The sequence below is a fragment of the Cavia porcellus genome, unplaced genomic scaffold (assembly GCF_034190915.1).
Source record: "Cavia porcellus strain 051 isolate PalLab524CR breed Dunkin Hartley unplaced genomic scaffold, mCavPor4.1 scaffold_26, whole genome shotgun sequence".
Classification (NCBI taxonomy): Eukaryota; Metazoa; Chordata; class Mammalia; order Rodentia; family Caviidae; genus Cavia; species Cavia porcellus.
The window spans coordinates 27,022,626-27,042,542 of NW_026947509.1; the positions used below are offsets into that span (position 1 = coordinate 27,022,626).

General features: G+C 47.8%; 1 protein-coding gene across 1 annotated transcript; it reads right to left on the reverse strand.

Annotated features, from left to right (window-relative positions):
• Window positions 1-6,063: 6,063 nt before the first annotated feature.
• On the reverse strand, window positions 6,064-9,847 carry Neu4 (neuraminidase 4). Its single transcript, XM_003474355.5, has 5 exons — window positions 9,702-9,847; window positions 9,002-9,134; window positions 8,637-8,838; window positions 8,258-8,513; window positions 6,064-7,353 (listed from the first exon to the last, which is right to left on the reverse strand). The coding sequence occupies exons 2-5, from the start codon at window positions 9,004-9,006 to the stop codon at window positions 6,437-6,439; spliced, it is 1,380 nt and encodes a 459-aa protein (XP_003474403.2). The 5' UTR covers window positions 9,007-9,134; window positions 9,702-9,847; the 3' UTR covers window positions 6,064-6,436.
• Between the last annotated feature and the right edge of the window lie 10,070 nt (window positions 9,848-19,917).

The window sequence follows — 19,917 nt, forward strand, 5'->3', positions numbered from 1 at the left end:
CCAGGACACTAGCTGGTGGCAGCGGCTCAGATAAGAACCGAGAAAGTGGCGCAGGCCAGTCAGCACTTTGCATCCGCCTTCCCGTAAAGCAGCCACCGCCTCGCACTCATTTTTTCCGTCCCCTCACTCTGGGCGCCTGGGCGCCTGTGTCACTGCCCCGGCAAGGACCTGCTCCCACACCTTCCCACGCTGCTCCCGCACGCCCTGGGCTCTGCGCTCCAACACGGACTGCGGCTAAGGCTGCGGTGGACCCGGGCGTGACCAGATCTCTGCCCTGTGGGGCTGAGGGTGATCAAGTCTCCTGCAGAGCAGCAGCCCCACACCAGGGTCCCAGGGTGGTCTCTGCCCCTGGCCCCAGGAAGCTCTCGAGTTTCTGCAGAGATGCAGAGTGTCCTCCAGGGGGCGATGGTGCACACCCCATGGCTGGCCCACTCCAGTTTCCCTCACAGGTGGTCTGACCTTTCGCTGTATCCTCTGACCCAGCCCAACAGCCCCACTCACCAGTGGGAACCCTCTGGAAAGCTGGCCCGAGGGTAGAGTGCACATGTGTGACACCGCCCCACCCACCACGTGGTCACACAGTCTACGATTGCTTCTGATTCTTTGTTTTTATCTCAATTTAAAACTAAAAATAGACTATCATGTGCATGGAATATTATTCTACCATGGGCAAGAATGAAGGTGTGCTCCTGTGTTCATAACTCTACTCACAACAGCCCCAGAGTCTGTCAGCAAGTCCACCCACATGACCAAAGCAATGCTGGTCAGCCCAAAAAAGGGAGGGAATCCTGGCTCCTGCTACAGGAGAGATGACCTCTGAGGATGGTGTGCTTAGTAGCCTATGCCAGTCATAAAACAACACTGCAATTCACTCATACAAGATCCACAAAGCACTGTAGTCAAAATCACAGACAGGAGCGTAATGGTGGGTGCCTGAAGCAGGAGAGGGTGATGGGGCATTCATTATCTTAGTTACTTTTCTCATTGCTGAGACAAAATACCCAACATGCAAAATGAAGAGAGGAAAGGTTTATTTAGCTCACAGTTTTTAAACCTTTTAGTCCATAAATGGCTGGCTCCCAGGCAGGATAGCCTGGCAGTGGAAGACAACAAAAGCAATGAGAGCAAAAAGGGGGAAACAAGCCTCTTTCCCCTCTTTTATCTTATTCTAGACTGCTGGGATTAGGGTGGTGCCAATCCAGCTGCTAAATCTAACTGCTCTAACAGGCACTCACCCTTAATCCCAACAGCCTTAATCCCACCATTACACTACAAATCAATCACAAACTCTAGATTCAGCTATCTCCAAAAAAGCCCCATCCAAAAGTGAATGAGGCTTTTGGGGGACATCTAGACACCAACCATAACATTCATATTTACCAGGAAAAGAGTTTCAGTTTTATAAGATGAAGAGTCAGGTTCTGGGCCAGGCAGGTCCCCTAAGGCTGCCCACTGTACTGGATGTAGACATGTGACCATCAGTGAGTGGACCTGATGGACCCCTCACTGTGGGGCCACCCACTTCAGTCTGCTGACTTCCTCATTCATCTCCAAGCCATAGCAGGGATGCTGGAGGACCACACAAGAGTTCAGGGACAGTTGGAACTTCAGAGGCAGTTTGATACAGGGCAAGGTGACCTCAACCCAGGCCCCCAGGCTGGTCACATGTCACCAGTCCATAGCCATGAAGATGGCCTCAAGATCATGTAAATATTGTCATTCACTTTCTCTTTTCTTATAGAGCTCTCATAGATGCACTTTCTTTCAACTAGCACTTTATTGTTAGTTGTTTCAATTAACACTTTATTGTTTTAGAAATGGTTTTGGATTTGCTGAAGGACAACAGACATCCTCCCTGCCTCAGACATGCAGGGGCAGCACCTGGCTCTATCACAGGGCATTGGCTGTCAGTCGTGAAAGACCTGGGATGACAAAGACTTCACCATCCAGCACAGAACAGCTTCACAATCCTGCTTACTCTCACCTTTCCCTCCCCTGAGCCTTGACTCTTAGCTTTCCCAGAATGTCACACAGTTGGAATTTCACGTTTCAGATGGCTTCTTTCACTTAGTAATAGGCAATTAAATTTCTTTCCTGTCTTTTCATGGCTTGAAAGTCCCTTTCTTTTAAGGTTGTATAATATTCCACTTTCTGGATGTAGCACAGTTTATACACAGCTTTTAATGGACAACTTGGTTGCTTCTGCATGTTATCAGTTATGAATAAAGTCACTATGAACACCATGTGTGGGCTCTCACATGGTTTTAAGTTTCTGAACTTTTAGATAAATCTGAGGAACACAACTTCCAACTTTTATGGTCAAAGTGAGTTTAGTTTCTAAGAAGCCACCATTGTCCACCAAGGCACCTCTCTGCACCCCAACCCTCAGAGCCCTAGCACCTGGTGTGGTCCAGGCTCTGCCTCTGGCTGTTCTTTCTGTTCCGATGTCTCTTTCCCTGACAATCCATGATGCCCCTGCTCATGCTGACCATCTGTGCATCTCCACTGATGAAGTGTCTGTTTGGAGCTTATGTCCATTTCTTAATCAATTGCTTGTCTTCTCATTGTTGAGTTTTGGTTTTTTTCTGCTCTGCTTTGCTTTGCTTTGTTTAGTTGTTTAGGTATTTTGGATACTAGTCCTTGATCAAAGACAGATTTTCCAAAGATTTTCTCTCAGTCTGTGGCGTGTCTTTTTGTTTTGTTGAAGAACAATATCAACTTTTCTCATCAATCTTTCTTCCAGAGACCAGGCACTTCCCCCCACCCGCATACCTAACAGCTCCAGCTCTCTCGTGGGAAAGACATGCATGTCCCCAAGGCACAGGAAGGGCGGTGTTGTGGCACCTGGGAACCTGGACAGGGCAGAGGTCTGATGCTGTCCTCAAGACTCGGGATATGGAATTTTGTCCCACAGTGTTGGCCAGGGTTCACTGGGAAAGCCATCTAGACCTGGTATAGTCACATTTTAAAATATGGGTTCAATTTCCTTAAGATTTTTAGTTTCTCCATTTCATATTGCATCAGTTTTGATGTCACATTTTCTAAGAATTGTCCATTTTATCTAAATTCTCAAGTCTATTAATATAAGGTTACTCTTGATGACTTTTTGAAATCTTTGACTATCTGCCTGATCTTCAGTACACACCTTCTCATTTCTGATACTGGGTTTTTTGGGGGATTTGTTTGTTTGTTTTGTTTTGTTTTTTGGTACTGGGGATGGAGCCCAGGGCCTTCACACTGAGCTACACTCCTGTCTTTTTCGTTGTTGTTGTTGTTGTTGTTGTTGTTGTTTTGAAACAGAGTCTCGCTGAATCACTGAGTTGCCCAGGCTGGCTCAAATTTGCAGTCCTCCTGCCTGGGCCTCTCAGAATGCTAGGATTACAGACATGCACTGCCACACCCTGCTTGGCCCAGGATGTGTGTGTGTATGTGTGAATTTTCATGAAAAGCCTCATCAAATGCTTATCAGTTTTATTAGTCTTTTTAAAAAAAAAACAACTTTGGGCTTTATTTCCTGTATGACATTTTCAGTGTCACTATTTTGTTACAATCTTCATTATTCCCTTTCTTCTATTTTCTTTGGATTTAACTTTCTGTCTCTCTTATTTCTTTTTTTTTAACAGATGATTTATTTACTTATTTATGTTACTGAGGATCAAACTCACCACCTCTCACTTGCCAGGCAGGCGCTTATGCTGCTGAGCTAAACCCCCAGCTTCTTTCTTATTTCTTGAAATTAATGATTATCAGTCTCTCTTTTTTTCTAACATACACATTTTAAGACTGTATATTTCCCTCTAAGCCTGCCTTTGGTTTCCTTCTCAATTTTTGTGCAACATATGCATAATTAGCCTCAAAATATTTTCTGATTTCCACTAATTCTTCTTTTCAAGAACAAGTTATTTAGAACTGTATTTCTAAACACATGAACATACTCAATTATCTTTCACCTTATTTTTATTTCTAGTCAGTTTCACTGTAATTCTGAGTCCTCTGAAACTTGCAGAGACTTGGCAGTGTGGCCTCACACAGTGTCAGTGCTCATACTTCCCTGAATAAAAAAGGTGTTGAGACAGCAACAGCTTGGTGCAGAATTCTACCGAGCTACATCAGTGAGCTTGCTGTCCCCAGGCCGGCAGAATCTTCTCTCTTAACTGATTTTCTTGTCTGCTTCCTCTGTCAATTACAGAGAGACCTGAGTTATAAAGTTTCCACAACAAGTGAGAATCTGCCTATTTCTCCCATGTCATGACTGTCTAGATGTCCCCTCCAAAGCCTCTCGTGGTCATAGGTGGGGCTTTTTCAGAGTGTGTGAAGCTGGTTCCAGATGTAATGCTAGGACCAAGGGCACTAGGATTAGGGGTATGAGTACCATCCACCCTAAGTAGCCTGGACATAATATAAGGCTTAGAAAGAGCTGTGGCCATCCCTTGCTTGCTTGGCTACCTTCTGCCCACCATGAACTGTTTCTCCTTTGCAATACTTACCTACTGTGCCACTCTGCCTAGGAGCCAGCCAACTATGAGTTGAAATCTCTACAAACTGAGCCAAATAAACCTTTCCTCCCTTAACTGTGGGTACTGGGTATTTTGTTTCAGCAACAAGAAAAGTAACTAACACACCCAGTAAGTACTTTTGCTCTACACTCTTAAGCACAGTATTAGCTCCACATGATCTCAGCAGTGTTAGCTCCGTGTGATTTTAGGTTGCTATGGCTGTCTGTGAATCTAACTCCTGTCCATCTGAACTACTCTTTGGCTGCTGGCATTGTCTGCCACCCTTTCCTCCAGCTTTCTGTATGCCCATCTGCTGTCATGCAGTATAGTTGTGTTTGGGATGGACTTTTGTATTTTGGCGTTTCCCAGCATACCCATTTTTGCCTTTTTACTGGAATATGAGTCCATTTACGTTTAGTGCAATTCCAATATGTTTTGGCTGCTTTAGCTGCCTCAATATTTGCTGTTTTTGCCTTCCCATTCGATGCATATTTCCCACATTCCCTGCCTATTTTGAGTTGTGCCTTCTCCCACACATCCCCTCTGCAATGTAGGGTCACACAGTCTTCCGTCCCTCAGCACTAGTCCTGGAGAGTACTTCACATGTCCCTTCTTTGGTGACATAAACTGCCTTTTTTAACCTTTTCTTGGACAGTACTAGGATCTCAGAGCATTTTGGTTCCAGTTCTTTCACTCTACCTGGTGCTCTTTTTTGTTACTGTGCAGTGAGACCCAAAAGCATGACTGTCATAACCATGTATCTTTCACACTCCCCTAATCAAACTGCTTGTGACAAAGCCAGGCTGAATCTCTCCGTCTCTGTCTCTGTCTCTGTCTCTGTCTCTCTCTCTCTCTCTCTCTCTCTCTCTCTCTCTCTCTCTCTCTCTCTCTCTGTCTCTTTTGTTACAGGGCTCGAACTCATGACCTTGAGCCTGTCAGGCAGGTGCTTATGTCCCAGGCTCTCTTGTGTGCGTAAAAATACCATCATTTTGCCTTGATCTCGAAGGACGTTTTTGGGCATGGTGTTTTTCCCCCAGTACCTTTGAAGATTCCTTTTTGCTGTCCTCCCTCCCCATTACTCCTGCTGGAAGTCTGCTCTCCACAGGAGTTGCCCTCCTGCACCATCTATCACTGTGACCCATTCTGGGCTTTGCCCTGGCCTTGGATTTCATAGCTTTATTAGGGGAGCTCAGGTAGGTGTTCTTTCCCTGTGGTTTGTTTGGCTGAGGTTCCAGGCAGCCACAGGCACTGAGGAGCTGCAGCTGCAGACCAGACCCACCCAGCACTTCCCTTTCAAGATGCTGGACCCCACTGGCTCCTTCAGGTGGAAGTTGAAAAGCTAACGTAGACTGCCCATTAGCCAATCCCAGTGGACAGGGCTGGTACCAACAAGGCAGCCAACAGAGGAGGCTGGATGTCCTCTCCTTCTATTCTCACCTCTGCCATCTGCACCAAGCATGGAGGGGAGCACAGTTTAGGGCAAAGAGGTTGGGATAGGAGTCAGATAAGCACACTGGAGCACTGGACCTTCCCTGGGTTTTGATGGGGAAAGAAACGTTCACTCACATACAGGCACGATTCCTTTATTTGTCATTCATATGCCAGAAAGTAGCCAGAGATCAAATGTTAAGAGAAAACCAGCTGAATACAATGGAGCAGTACCCTGTGCTCATGGGGCCCCACTGCCCCCGCCCCCCAAATTGTGGTGGTCACTTGGCCAGCACCTCCCACAAGGTCCAAACCTTCCCCTTCCAAGGAGCTACCCATCCTGGAGCATGATGGTCCTGAGACTCTTAGAGCAGCAGGTGCCCACCAAGATTATCTCTGCAACCTATGGAAAAGCTGATGCAGGTCTCTTTCCATCTGGGGTCATGTGGTCTTGTAGTCATCACCTCCATCTATTGAATCTCTCTGTCTTTGGGTGCCTGCAGCTGGGCCCATCAGGAGGGCCGGCAGTGCTTCCAAGGCTTGCTCCTGTGATGGAGCAACTCAGGGTCCCCTGACACATTCTCCAGGACCTCTCCCAGGGAGAACATGCAGAAGGAAATATCTTCATAGGAGACCCTGGACCCACTCTCAAATAGACAGGCAAAGGCTAGGGTTGGGCCAGGCACAGACCCAAGGGTCGCCAGGTCTGAGTACCCACTGGGGCCTTCATAGATCACCCAGGGCTCAGTCCAGCTCTGGGGGTCTAGGGGAGACCGGCTCAAGTAGATGCCCATGCGGATTCGCGCTCTGTGCCCTGCTGGGTGCGAATACAGAAGCCACGTGGACTTCTGCAGTGAGGCCATGGAGGGCAAGGAGAGCAGTGGGGCATAAGTTCCCTCATCTCCACCAAGCCCAGGCTCTGGGCCAGGCTGCTCCTGGCTATCCCTCCAGTGCTGTAGGTGGCAGAAGGGCCCACTGAGGGACTCCTGGACTCCAGGACAGAGGTAGGGAGGGTTTGGGCCCTCTTCCCTGCTGGGGACTGGGGCTGGGAAGCCTATGATGCTGCCCTGGCAGCCCCGGGCAGTCTCCGACAGGGTAGGCACAAGCTCCGCAGGCAAGAAGGAGGTACCCTCATCAGGGCTGAGTGCCTGCACACGGCTGCCTAGAGGACTTCGGGCATTGCAGTAGAGGAAGCCCCCATCCACTGCAGCCAGCTGGCACTCGCCTGAGCGCAAGTTAGGCACCAGGCCCCCACAGTGCCAGGTGCGGCCCTGGTCATCACTGTAGATGGTGAAGGAATGGGGACTAGTCCAGCAGACCTTGCCAAAGCACTCCCGGCGGTCCACGCGGTAAGTGTAGGCAGGCACCAGCAGGCGACCTGAGTGCAGCTGGACCCCATGGCCTGGGCCCACAGCGAAAGTGGCCCAGTCTGCAGAGAGGAGGCATACAGTGAGAGGCTGCTGGAACCCACACTAGAGTGAGGGACAGGGAGTCTAGCCAGTGCCACAGGCTTGGACTCCCTGCGTGACCTGAGTCTTTGAGGCTGGACAAGCCTTGTGGGACTGTCCACAGAGGTGATGGAGCCCACGTGGCCAGGTATGAATATGCCTGGGTGTGATTGGTGCAGGGAATGGAAATCAGGGCCTTGAATGTGCTAGGCAAGCACACAGCACCAAGCCCTCAGCCTGAGCCTAGGCCAGGCCCTACAGCATTTGGCCACCCCAAATCAAATGAGTGATCACAAGTGGTGTCTGGGGAGAGCAGTTATGCATGAAAACCTCACCACAAGTATCTGGGTCAGCCCTGCATCCTGCCTGTGTCCATATACACCATGGTGTGGTGCCCATGTCTGGGGCTGGATAGCCAAAGCCCACAAGCAAGAGTCAGAGCAGCTGTGGACAGTCATGGGCAGTCAGCTCCTGGACTAAGGAGGGGGCAACACAGGTGGGGAAAAGCTCAGGCCCCAAGACTCTGGGCTGGGCCCCTTCAGGCCAGGTGAGGAAACGGAAGAGGGAAAAGGAAGTGGTAAAGGAAATGGAAAGGCCGTTAGGTTTGGGGTACTCACTCCTGGCCCCGCCTCTCCCCGCCTATGACCCCTCCTCAATGCCCCCCACCCCACCACCGCACCCCCCTCCCCCGTCTACCCCGCACCTCCTCTGGCCCCGCCCCGTCCCGCCACACACACATCCTGCACGGTCCAGGACCAGTCCACGTCCCTCAATCCAGCCCGATATACAGCCTTCACGCTGCCTCGGTCCCGGCCCCGCCTACTCTGCAACCCAAGCCACAAGCTTATACCAGGTTCTTCGGCAACCCCCGCCCTGGCCGCCTACCATGAATGAGGGTGCCCACTGTCTCCTCCGTGAGGTCCCGAGTGCCTTCCCAGGTGAGGCCCGCGTCGCGGCTAGTCACGCAGCAGAGGCGAGCCGCGTTCCTGCCGGTGGCGATCTGCACGGCCTCCGGCGTCTCGCCTAGCACAGCGATGAAGAAGAGGAAGACCGTCCCCGAGCCCGCGTCGAGCACTGGGCAGGGGTTCATGGAACGGTGCTCCTCCAGAGCGGCCGTCGCCAGCACACGGAGGGCGCCCCACTGCGGGAGAGGAGAGAGGCTGCCGTGGGCACCCAGGGGCTGGCCCTCCCCTTTCCCGCCGCCCCCGCCCCCGCCCCGCCCCACTCGCCTGCACCCCGGCTTCAGCGCCCTGCCCCCATTCACCTGCACCGCGCCTGCGGCCACTGCTCCGCGCCGCAGCACCAGGCGGTGCGCGTGGGCGTCGTCAGGGCTGCGCCGCTGCTCCGCGAAGGCCAGCAGCGTGGGCCCAGGCGGTACGGGCAGCAGCGCCGGCACGCGGTAGGTCAGGCCAGTCCGCTCACGCCGGAACAGCACGGTCCTCGCAGGTGCGCTGGAGGCGCCCATGCTGTACGGGCAGGGGTCACGGCAGTTCAGGCCACTCCCACGCTCAGTCCCACCCTGGGCCACCACATATACACACCACACACAGAAACACAGAGGGTTCGCAGCAGAGACCCCTTAACTCATCCTCAGCCACAGGAGACCAGCCACCTCTCCCCAATGGCTACCTCATGAGCCTGAGAGCCAGGACAGCACAGGATACAGGGCTGCAAGAGGATCCCAATAGGCCAGTGAGCTCTTGACACCAGCAGAGGGCAGCAAGACAGGGAGGGGACCCCTCTCTGTCTGGAGAGGATGAGGCTGCGGAGAGCAAAAGGGTGGACTAGTGGGCAACTTTTCTGGGTGAGGAACTCCCAGTTACTAAACCTTTGCGGGTCACTGCCCCCTCACCCACAGGACGAATCTTGCAGGGGACAGGCTCCCTATGACAGGCACCCTGCTAGGACAGCTCTCTCCAGACACATCCCCATCAGTAGGGCCCTGACCTGAGGAGCATCCAAAAACCTTCAAAGGAAGCAAGCCAGGAGTATTTCGGCCTCCCAGGAGCAGCTCGAGTCTGAGCTCACTCCTTCCCCAGTAAGCCCCTGCATCAGTCACAGGTTGGACCTGCCAGGGGACTTTCCCCTATACTGAGGCCAGTCAGACAGTGGGGAAATAGGTGTAGTGCAAGGAAATGGGGAGGTCCTGTGCTCTGGGCAGGGAAGGGGTTCCCTTTGTGCAGAACACAGCTATCAACCCTCAGCCATCATACCCAGCCACGGACCACCCACCCACCCAGAGGTCACTAACTAGACACCACAGCATGCATGAGAACTGTGACCCTCACAGGGGTCCCAGGATGGAGGTGAGTCGGGGGTGCACACTCACGTAAACAGGAACTGGCCTTGAGGATGCTGAGGACTGTGCCAACCACCTCCAACCCCAACCCAGGTCCTCTGCCTCTGCCACGTCTGCCCAGGCAGCACACTGGCCTCTGTCGACCCTACCACCAAGTCTACTTCTAGGGTACTTCCTGTCTCCTCAAAGGGCAATTGTGCTCAAGCAGGAGCAGGTGCAGGCTGCATGTGTTCCCAGGCAGAATAGCACAAGGAGACATCTCTCTGCAGCTGGCCTGCCCCCCAAAGTCAGGGACTGTGGGAGGTGGGGGAGGCTGGCACGTGCACAGCCTGCAGAAGCAGGTGCCAAGGGCCCCCAGCCTGGGAATGGAGCAAGAGAGATGATGCTCCAGGACAAGTGGTCACTCTTGTTGTACACAGGAAACTGAGGCCTGCAGAGGGACAAAGCTGCCACATCTGAGAGGCATCCTTACCCAGGTTGACCTTCAGTGTCCCCAGAGCCTCAAGGTTCTGGGGGATGTGCAGCAGTTTTGGAGGAGCAGCTCCCAAAGCCAACTTTGCTGTGCAGTTAGTTGGTCCACTGCAAGGCTTTGGCTTGTCCAGAACAGCTGTGCCGCAGTACAAACTAGTGCCACCCCTCTCCTTGGCACTCTGAGTCACAGAGGGGAAACTAAGGCCCAAAGGACATGGGGTCTCCTGGACAACCTGTTTCTCTGGCATGTGGGCCCCAGGACATGGTAAGGTATCAAGGTCTAGGCCCAGGACCACCAATTTCCAGCTTAAAAGTACAATGATAGAATAAAACAGATGAGACATATATTTTACTTACAAAGGACAAAGTACCAGGACAGTGTCAACATCGGGCTAAGACCACAAGACATGGTGTCCTTGGCCTTTGTTAGATGTACAGCTTGATGGGAATGTGCTGGTGGGCTACAGGAAGCAGTGCAGGTGAACTGCTAGGTTGAACAATTGGGGAACAATTTTGGGAAATCACACAGGAACAGATCATGGTTAACTAGTAACCTGATTGTCTGCTAACTGGATTACTGAGCTAGACAGAATTTGCATGAGTGAAAGTCCTCAGCTGCCATATGGTTTTTCTTTGAGGTGCCAGAACTTCCCAAGCTGTTTCTTGCCTTAGCCTTGGCCATTGGGTTAAAAATTAATTTTTCCCTAAGCTAGCCAGGGGCCTCACCACAAGCTGAGTAGGCCTAGGACAAACTTTCCATTTATTTTTGTGCCAACTTATTAATATTAGTTATTGCCTGCTTGTATTGCATCAAGTTGGTTCTCAGTAGTAAGGGTCATCTCTGATCCAGCCCAGGGACCTTGCAGCCTTCGGGCCTGCATGTCTTTGACCCCATTGGCTCACTACAGGGCGTGATCATGAAGCAGAGGGGCCTCTGCTTGACCTCAGCAGGGGTCCTTGGGGATCTATCTCCAGGCTACACCTCTAGTGTCCTGGATACTGGCCAAGGAGAGAGCAGAACTGCAGCCCTTCCCCTCACAGAGGTTATACTGCACTGCCAGTTACATAAAGTCATACAAGGGGACAGTCCCCAGCGTTGGGCCCCACCATGTGCACCTGCATTCACCATCTCATTTGCCCCAGAACTTAGTGTCACTCACCACATGGGCTGGAAAATCTCCCATGGGAGTACCATGTGGGATCTCGGCCGAAGGCTTCTTAGGGCCCATGCCAGCCTTTCACCTTGGAGGGTGCTCTGTAAGGATGCAAGAGTGGGCTCAACCATCACCCCCAGGCACAGAAGCAACCTCAGGGACATACAAGGCTGAGCAGGAATGGGAGCCTCCTGCCACTGTGGACCTGAATGGGCAGTTGCCCTGCCCCAGGGCCCACTGTGTGGAAGCCCAGAGCCAGGCCCGGAGTGCAAGAAAACACAGCATACAGAGGGTAGCGTGTGGCCCAGGGAACAAAGCTTACTCTGCCAGGTTCAGGACAAGGGAGGGACCTGCCAACCACAGCCACGCTGTGAAGCACCAAGGGTACCTGGAGTCATCACCCCCATATGCACAAGGGTACTAGGCACAACACAGTCCCAGTGTCTCTGTTCTTCAGTGTCATAGGCAGACCCCACAGGTTGCAACTCCGCATCACATTCCTTAGCCTCAAAGGTCTCAGGGACCCATGCCAACCCCAACTTCCTGAGCCTCTCAGGCTGCAGGGTGACCCCTACCTGGTACCAGCTGCCTCCAAGGGTTCCTGCCAGTCCCACCCTCCTGTGTCTGTGGGGCACTCTTGGGCAGCCTAGGTCCCCTAATGTGGAGTTGCCACCACTTCTGAGATGTGGGACTGCAGCAAGGGGCTCTGGGAAATGAGACTGATTCACACCCATTTAGGCCTTCCTGCCATGGCATCTTCTGTCAAGTCTAATGCCCTCTCTTTGGCAGGGGCTCCATGCTCATGCTGGAGTCTGATTTGTATGTGGCCTTCTTAAATAAATACCTATGTACTCCTTAGACAATGAAGCCGAGTACCTTCTGGTATGAGGACACGGAAGCACCCAGATTTCTACAGAAGTCCTATTCTGCAAGGACCTTGAGGGCCTTCTCCAAAATTCTCTTGTGGTTCTGGATACCTACCTTAATATTTTGTTTGATAGGCATGCCTCATGTAAATTCGCGGCAGTACTTTATTTTGGTTTATTTTGCCATGGATCATAAGTGATTTGATTACTGAACCAAACATAGTGGCCATACCTAGAGTCCCAGTTACTTGGCAGGCTGAGGCAGGAGGATCACTTGAGTCCACAAGTTGGAGTACAGTGTGGGCAATATAACAAGACATGTACACCACCCTCAGCTTAGAAACAAAAAACCCAGCTATGAATGATTTGGCTCTTTAACTTTTATCCTCTCTATATGTTTCTGAAAATCTTCTAGGAGTGAAAACAACCACTCCAGACAATTATTAAGAAGGAAATAACCACAAGATGGTCAGTGAAAAGCTACAGGCACGAGCACTTCTCATCTCTGTTTGTGAAGATCTCCTGATGACAGGCAGACAAGATCACCACAAGATAACTTTGGTGCAGCTAGGAAACCCAGTCATAGGTGACACCAAATGGGAAAAGGACATCTGTCAACTAAAACAAATAAAACTCTGGGCTAGACATTGATCAAAGCAAAATATTTTGCCCAAATCCTTAAAATTCTAATCTTGGGAGATGGATCAACAGCAAAGTGGGATCCCAGAATTCTAAGGCATCCCACTAAGAGCATCGTAGAACCCCAGCAGTCTATGTAGTGTTTCTTCCTCATACACAGTTTTTGGTGTTTAATTTTAAATCAGTGAGAAAGGATGTTTCTTAAACTGCAACCCATGGTTAACACATATAGATTGCAGGTTCTTTAACTGTGTTGTTGTATTATTGTTTTCTTGCCTATTTTGGGTCTGTTGACTTTTTCCTTATATTATGATTAAAGATGAAATCAAAATAGAGCAAAGCCTGGTAAAAGTCTCTCCATGACATTTCAGCCAAGATAAGGAAAAGAAAACAATTTTAAATTAATGACTTGGCAATGTAGACACAGGATAGCTCTTTTGGGAACAGAAGTCCAGTTTTCTTGGAGAACAGTGACCCAGTCTAATAAAACAGCTTTGCCTTTTTCAAACACTGTCATGTCTAAGTCAAAACCCTAAGCACAGAGCAGTAGAAAAGATCTCTGTCCAGCACAAAAATTGCTTTGTGTGTCACATGGATCAGAAAAACAAAAATGAAAAACAGCAAATAATTTTTTAAAAGCCATTTCTAACATATTTTGCCTATGTTGATTAGTCAAACAAACCATATCAGCAGACCAAAAAAAAGATAATTGTGTTGTTAAACTCAGAATTGGTTAGACAGTTGTTATGTCAGTAGGTCCTGGCTAAAGCACAAACATCTGGCAAGTGCTTCCTGGTCTGAGATTTTAAAAATGAGGGGAAAGGGTAAAAGAGGTTTTCTTTAAAACAAAGCTGCTATGGGAACTGCTTTACCCAAAAATCTGGTCCACAGCCTTCTTAAGATTACCTGCTATCAGGGCAAATGAAAACCCTGGAGTTTAATTGTTTGACCTATGACCTCAACACTTTGTCAAAAGGCATTGCCAGTCTCTGTTGTGACTTCTCTCTTGGGATGGATGTGCTCGTTGCCTGCGGCTTTTTTCAGTATGCTTTCCATGGTCCCGGCTTCTACAACTTCCTGTGGTCTCCACTGTACTCTCAGCTTTATGCACAGCTTGACACGCTGCACTCTCAGGGACACACTGCTTGGACTAACCCTTCTGAAATCTGGGCGGAAGTGTCCCTGATTGCAACTCTTGCATACTGTGTACCTGTAAAACCAGCATTATGTGAATAATCCGAAGGTCTGCCATCAGCTAGAACAGTAGCCAGATCACCTTGAATTATCTAAGTGCCTAGATGGCTGAATGCTGTGAACTGAATCCCAGAGAAACAATTTTCTAGGCAGCCTTTCTCTAGCAGTATGCTGGAGGTGGGAGGGTGTCCTCAAAGCAAAGTCTTTCATCTTCAGGGTTCCTATCTTCCCACAATTTGCCTGAGGGTCTGGACATGGAACAACAAAATGTAATATTTGCTTTGCAGGGTTTTAGTCTGGTTGTAGACTGACATTTTTTTACCTAGTAATTTCTCCCTTTTGAAATGAGACTATTTACAACCCATTCAAAAATATTTAACTTTCTTGATTATTTTTACAGGGGTTCACAGCTAAGAGTTTGCCTTGAGTCTCCAGGGAAACTTTGAACTTGGACATTTCAGGAATCGTGGAACTGTTAGGACTTTTGCAACTCTTGGACATGAACTGAATGTGTTTTGCTGAATGACATAAGCATGAGCCTATGGGTTCAGGAACAGAATGTTTTGTTTAGATCAAGAATATAACACAAAGACCAGGCATTTAGCTTAGGAGTACAGGCACCTGCCTGGCAAATGTAAGGTTGACAGTTCAATCCAAGGAAAGACTGTTCCATAAAGTCTCATGCACTGAGATGTGGGGCTTTTGGAAAGCCATTGAAGCATAGAAGTGATAAAGCCCACTTGCTGTTGGGAGGCAGGGTCTGCTCCCAGGTGATGGGTCGGGGGGGGGGCTGTAGTCTAGAAGGGTGAACCTCCCTCTCTGGCTCATCCCTTCTCTCTGCTTTCTGGCTGCCATGATGTCAGCTGCTCTCCTCTACCCAGGCCCTTTCCCCTGTGGTTCTTTTCTGTTTAAACCTGCTGAACTTGGACTGAAACCTCAGAAACATGAGCCAAAATAAATCTCTCCTCCTCTGAATTCCAGGTATCAAGTATTGTACTCCAGTGGTGAGAAAGCTACTAACACAGTAATTAACCCACCTGATTTTTTAGTTCATTTGACTTCAGTGAATCTCTGATAAATAAACTGATTTTACCTTCATTAGTAAAATTACAATGAAGATGCCTTCAGAACTGTTAGCATAGTTTTGCCAGAGATTGCTGGCCAGGTAGGGTTATATTTATCTCTTAGATATTTAAAACCATAGAAGTACGAGTTTACCGTAATAACAACTGTGTAGATGACACATGATGGTATCCTGTATGTCAGGCATAAAAACTCAACTTCTAGGGCTTTTCCTTAACAGGAAAAACACTTGAAATTAAGGTTGTGTTTGCCTAGAGGTCAGTTTTCTAAGTAATCTGGGTACCTTTATTAACTTCAAATTATGTGAATAAAAAAAGTATTTAATATAAATCAGTTTTCATGTAATATGAAATTTTAAAGTTGTATTTGTTATCACTGGTACTCATAAACTGTCCAGGTCATTTCTAAGTAAGTTAAAATACTGAGACACCTATCACTAACTGTAATTTGAAGGCTGTTAGCTTCTTAAATTCTATAGAAAAGAATTCTATACAAATAACATATGCAGATCTATTAATAAGTATATATGTGGTAGTCACTTTTTGTGTCGCTAGAAGGAGAAATTTAATTTAGCTCACATTTTAAGGCGATTTGGTCCATGTCAGCTAGTTCAAAGGCAGAAACACCAGGGCCACAAAGTGTGGTGGAGCAAATCGGCTCAACCCTGGCAGCCAGGAGGCAGGGCAGGCCACCAGCACCAGAGAGGAAGGAACCTGGGACCAGACATGGACGCCGAGGCCACGCCTGTCCTCCACCCATCCCCTCAGCAGACTCTAAGGCCAGTCCTGGTGACCCTCTGCCCTAACCACAAGATCCTATTCCACATTGAGAAACATGCTCCATGAGAAAGAATGTTTCTATAAATTACAAAACATGCTTTTGTAGGTGACTTCTGTATAGCAGGGAATTCATTCCTCTTGCATCTTCACCAGAGATTAAGGCTCCTGAGAGTTACAATTTCTAACTACTATGTGTAAACCTCTATGTAAAGAATACAAGGAAACAAAATGTGTTTTATGATAAAAACTAGAAGAAAGCCATGCATAGCTTCTTTACTGAGGAAAAGATCATTTGGCCTAAATCTGAAAAATTTTTACAGATTGTTTTGAAATCCAAATTTAAGAAAGGGAACACAAATGCAGAAAGAAAGCAGAAATTAGAAAAGTATATAAAGGAAGTAATAAGCATGACTCGTTTCTGTGAGAAACCTTAGAAATGGAAATTTTTCTGTGTAAGAAAGAATTTTGAAGAAACCATAGACAAACCAAATTTGTCCTCCAGTATACTGACCGAGGCATTCCTAGCACTTGGGAGGCTGAGGGAGGAGGATCACCATGTGTTGGAGGGCCATGTGGGTTACGTGATGAGTTCAAGGCCACACTAGCCTAACATAGTGAGACAGAGCAACTGGACACTCTGGGAAAGCAAGAAAGAAATGCAGGTCAAAAATGCAAGTTTAAGCAGGTCACGCAGGGTCTAACCAAGTATGAGTGAAGGAAAAATCTTAGGAAACATAATTGTGTGCAAGCCCACTGATTTTATTTTATTTATTTATTTATTTATTTATTTATTTATTTATTGTACCAGGAATCAAACTCGCAAATTCACACTTACCAGGGAAGCACTTGAACCACTGAGCTAAATCCATGTCCCCAACTGACTATTTAAAAGAAAATTGATTATAAGGTTTATTTTAAAAGGAGCCTTAACACACTGACATAAAATCTATGTTTAAAGCAACAAGTTTTTCTTGAACATTTAACTGTGCTTAAGAAAAACCCAAGAGGTTTTGATTTTAATGTACAGTCCCTGTAACTCTTTAGCTCCCTTCCACACAGCCCATCCAGCTCTCCAGTGTCCCCAGAGTTGGTGCCTATGCCTGGCCCCAGCCAGCTCCTGGGCTTCCTCCTGATTCCGACTTTGCCACTGTGCCTAATGCTAACATGTCTGAAGGCCTGGAGAATGCAGTTCTTTGTATTTTCTTGGTGCTTTGGAATCACGCTGTGAAAACAGACACTTCCACAGGCCCTCCTGTTGACACTCACAGGTGAGGTGACAATGCCCAATCCAACATCTGTGACATCCAAGCTCCTTCCCTCAGGTGACATGCAGGAGTCTAACCAGGCCTCCCAGGCACTCACTGTCATACGCAAGGTGCCCTGTGGCTGCTGCCCTGGACTTAGAAACTTCAGACTTTGTAAAGACAATTTCTGGTATTGTCTAGCATTATTACAAGGTTTTTGGATACTTAGGAACATTGAGTCTTAAAAGAGTTACGTATTTGAGTCTGGGTTTGTTTTTTAAACAGCCATTTGCTTTAAATCTTTTATCTCTTTATATACTTATAAAGTAATAACTTTTATCTCTGCTTAAATGATGACTACTGTATTCCACCATGACGTGGCCATAATTTGGATCAAATGTTTTAACTTTTCAACATCTTTGGCAGACTTCCTTGAGATCAGAGTTTTAGCTTAAGTCTTTCTTGACTTTGAGATCTGGTGGACCTGGACCCAGTTCGACTTGGCAGAGATGATAAACTAATTAGATGTATTTGGTATGCTGGATTCTTCAGGAAACATCAAATCATAAATTAATGCAAAATATGTAAGTTATATTTACATGGACACAAGTGTCTGATGGCCTGGTGTGGTACTATCAGTCACCATTGTAACCCTCAGATGCAGGATGCAATGCAAATAACCAAATTTCCTTGTCAATTGCTGACTCCCATTGACATTTTCATCATTCCAAGTCAGTTTCTTCCAGGTCCTGGTGAATCTGAATGACTAAAAGTAGGAAAAGAAGTACCCCCTCCAGCATGAGGGTGGAGTTCCCTACAGGAACACAGTAACTCCTGCTCAGGAGCCACTGTCCTCTTTGCATCTCCCGCTCCTGAGGCTGGCATAGGGCCTCGGCCATGCCACTGGAAATCTGCTCAGGCTCTTGGGAGAAGTCCACGTGCAGAGCTTTGGGAAGCGTTCTGCATACCTGGCCTGGGATTTTGTATTTAACAGGTTAGATCTACTTTCCCAGCTAGTCTTAGCCAAGCCCTAGCCTCCTGCCTCACAGGCAGGTCCCAGAGCTCACAAGACCACTGGATATGCCTTGGTATCTGTAAGAGGCTTCTAAATCTGAGGTAACTGGAGTGGAGCCTCGGTTCACGAGCCTAATTCATGCTATAATTCCAGGGAAGATGGCGTTGGTCATGTTCATCACCTGATGTGAATTCAAGAAAGGAAGTTAAATTTTTCAAAAGCTTCTTTTTGGGAACTAAAGTGTACTCACACAGAAGCACTTATGAACTGAGTGATTACTATATACGGTCAATCAGATATTTTTAGTTGCCTCTGATAAACATTTCTACAATAGCAAGAATAAGTTTTTATAGTTTTTTTTTCGTTTTTATTGGTACCAGGGATTGAACTCATGACTGCCTGCTTGCAACGCAGGCACTTATGCCGCTGAGCTAAATCCCCAGCCCCCAAGAATAAGTTTTTAAAGAAAAGTTGTTAAGGTTTGGATCTAAAATATCCTGCAACAGCCAGGAATATAGCTCAGTAGCAGAGGTGACTGCCAGGCAAGCACAAAGTCCTGAGTTGGACTGGGAGTACAAAAAGAGTAACAAGGAGAAGGAGAAGGAGGAGGAGAAGGGGAAGGAGAAGAAGAGGAGGAAGAGGAGGAGGAGGAAAAAGAAGGAGAAGAAGCGCTTTGTGGGCCCACCAGCTTAAAATGTCCTCCACACAACAAGGAAGTTTGCAGGTCCAAGAGACACCTGGAGACACCCATAGACACTTCAAAGAACCACTGAGATGCGAGACTAGCAGAAAAATTGAAATGCAGATCTTCACTGGAATATTCTTTCCTAAAATTCCCTGGATTCTCTCCATCCCTGTAAAAGGGACACAGTTCTTACTGGTTGGGGCAGAAGGTCTTATTTGCTCTCTGCCTGAACACAGGCACAATACATTCCATACCATGTGCCATCAGATTTACACAGATGTACAATTTGCTTTTTATTTGTTTTTGAGACTGTTATAACTCGGGCCCCAGTATAAAATCCAAGGAAGCATGAGAGCGAAAATTTAGGTAGCGAAGGCTTTATTTCCAACCTGGCGACGAGTCTCCAGGAGCCAATTTGGAGACTGTGTCCCAGAGACTGAAGGGAGGACTTTAAAAAGAGGCTGGAGGAAAAGGGTGTGGGGAGAAACAAAGAAACCTGCAGAGCCATCAAACTTGTTGACCCGAGTCTGGAAACTGTACTGCTGTCTGCTTAGCTCTGACAATCTTGGAGTTCCTGGTGTTTCTCAAATTACTCCCATCCTACAGACTGACATTATCTCAGAGTGGCACATCTGCAGCAATATTTGGAGAAGGAAGTGGAGAGTTAATTATCCCAGGACAGCTCGTTTTCGCTAGTGGGTGCGAAGGGGTCAAGAGTTACAAGAAGCTGAAACTTAAGTTTTACAAACATCTGATATCTAACTCATTTGATGCATACAGAACAAAAGGAAAGCACCAATTGGGGTTTGGAACAAAGTATTTCCCGGTAATTTCTTTGAAGCTAAACAGTTCTTAAAATTGGGGCAGGCTCATTTTATGACAGATCATCACCGGGTTGGGAAGAGGTCACCAGAAACCCAATTTCTTTATGGCCTAGATAGATAGGTGAGGGGAGAGGGAGGCAATAAGGCGCCATACAGAACAGAAAACGGCGGTTATGTGTCATGGTTAGGCAAAGGGTTAAACTCATATGCAAATCTCTCTGCACACAAGCAAGTTACTTCCAACAAGTGTAAATTAGTGGGTGATCCTAGTTTTCTTTAGCTCTTTAGCAGA

Bases quoted from the DNA above. Each gene is read 5' to 3' on its own strand.
- Neu4 (XM_003474355.5), bottom strand. The intron at 8,514-8,636 runs GTGAATGGGGGC...CCTCTCCCGCAG, and splicing joins TGGCCGCAGGCGCGGTGCAG to TGGGGCGCCCTCCGTGTGCT. The intron at 7,354-8,257 runs GTAGGCGGCCAG...TCCTCTCTGCAG, and splicing joins AGTGGGCACCCTCATTCATG to ACTGGGCCACTTTCGCTGTG.